At 36.2% G+C, this 1958-nt stretch overlaps 1 protein-coding gene across 1 annotated transcript in view; it reads left to right on the top strand.

The window, feature by feature from the left end:
* Positions 1–259: 259 nt before the first annotated feature.
* The window catches only part of LOC104079710 (forkhead box protein N3-like), a gene marked incomplete at its 5' end in the record, with an annotated part of 3119 nt that continues 1420 nt past the window's right edge, over positions 260–1958 (top strand). The window contains one exon of the mRNA XM_009581838.1: positions 260–283. Coding sequence (XP_009580133.1) covers positions 260–283 — 24 coding nt within the window. The remainder of the gene's footprint in view (positions 284–1958) is intronic.

Genomic DNA, 1958 nt, shown 5'->3' on the forward strand with positions numbered 1-1958 from the left:
TATGAATGGTTTAGGTATTAGTTTATGCAACTCTTGCTAATCTACTAATATCAATTTTAAGTAATTCTTCATATCTTATGTTTGAGCTATTGCGTATCAAGATACAAATCAGATTAATTTATTTTCAGGGTACATGAATTCTGATCTTGTGTATATCCTAAAACACTCTGCCTGTATAACTCATTTTCATTTCTGCGGATATCCTTTGCTAATTCTCTCCTTGACCTGCTTTCTCTTCCTTTTTTACTTCCCCAAGCAGAACTGGTTGGAAATCTTTCAAAATGTAAGTGAAAACCAAAGTTTTTTCTGAGATGCAAATGTTATCCATTTCCTGACCAGTTCCACCATAGATGCCTTTCTTCTGAAGTGTATTGCTATTTCCTTTCCTCCCACTTTTTTTAAGTGATTTCTTTTTTTCACCTTTCTGTGGTCTTCTGTTTTTCTTTGTCATCATCCCTGTTCACAGTCATTCCCTGTGGGGTGCTAACCCCATAGTAGTACACCTTCCCCCAGGACATTGCTTCTGTAATCCCCGGGCCTTTACTTCCATTTTTATGTTTTTTTGAAAGGATTGGGATCTGGAGTAAGTCCCACGGGCAGAGCTTTTGAATCCAAATTATAGCCCCTTTTTGTAAAAGGAAACACTAGAGACTCAAGAGCGGCGCAAATCAGGGATGTCTTTTTGGCATGTGGTTGCTCTGCTCCATGGAACTGTAGCTTTCCTTTTATTGATAGTCTCTCAATACAAACTAACAAATAGGAGTGGATCCAATAACATGAAAATGGGCATCTTGATTTAAATCCCATCTGTTACAAGCCTTGTTCACTAATAACCTAGTCAGTAGGAATCCCATTTGAGTTCTCACCTATTCTGTGTTTGCTTCCTTGGAGCAAGAATTTATTGCCATTTTTTAATGGGAATTTAGTAGCATGTGATTTTTATTGAGCCACATTGCTCTGACTATTAGTAAAATCAAGTAACTTTAATTTTATGCTAATTTATGATAATTTTTAACATCTTTAAATGTAAATTTACCCTAAAAATGAAGAATCTGTCACTTAAAATGCATCACATGCTTCCTTGTAATGACTGATCTTAAGGAGTTGGTTATAAATTCACCTTACAACTAGTTTAGTATGGATGATTTCTTCTTTTAAGCATTTGGCATCCTCTAATGACAACCCCTGCAGTGGCAAACCATCACAGAGTAAATGCAGCTGGCTTGCTGCACAATCATGAATGACATTGCATTTAGTTATTAATAATTGAAGGAGCTTTGTGTATTCCTTCTGGATTCTGTATATAATTTATGGATCATAAAGCTACTCAAAAATCTAGGGGAAAATAATTTTCTTGAGTAAAAGAGGTTGGCAAGAGGCTTTCTTTGCTAATAACTGGGCCTTCTATTATATACATTTCTTTGAAAATACTGTAAATAAGAACATTTGGAATGACTGATTAATTTGCTACCTTCTAGCCTTGCCCTGTCACTGATTCTTATTTCAGCAAGTTCTACAGACGAGCATTTAGATGAATAGGAAATCTTATATTTTCCACCTTTCAGCCTTACCTTTCAGAAATGGATAATACCTTGCTGTTTCTTCTGTAAAGAAACCAGACATGACGTCCATTCCCTGAAACCTAAAGCACTTGCCCATTTTTTAAGTAGAAGACCAGTAATACTCTGGACATGCCACTGTGCCATTCTTCTTAAGAAATATCTATGTTCAGTGTGTGCGTTTAATCCAACACTGTCATGAGTGTGCAAAAGCACTGTAGTGATAGTGTGAAGATGGCAAGACTAGATTTTAAAGCAGTTTATCATGTGAAAGTTTAAACAGTCTTGCTTGTTTTGGTTTTTTTTAACTGATAGAAGGGTTCAATGCTGGTGAACTAGCGGGTGGCAATGATGATGCCTTTACTCAATGATGAGCATCCTCCTCTCCTTTTTTTCAGC

The sequence above is a fragment of the Fulmarus glacialis genome, unplaced genomic scaffold (assembly GCF_000690835.1).
Source record: "Fulmarus glacialis isolate BGI_N327 unplaced genomic scaffold, ASM69083v1 scaffold2537, whole genome shotgun sequence".
In the NCBI taxonomy this organism is placed as follows: Eukaryota; Metazoa; Chordata; class Aves; order Procellariiformes; family Procellariidae; genus Fulmarus; species Fulmarus glacialis.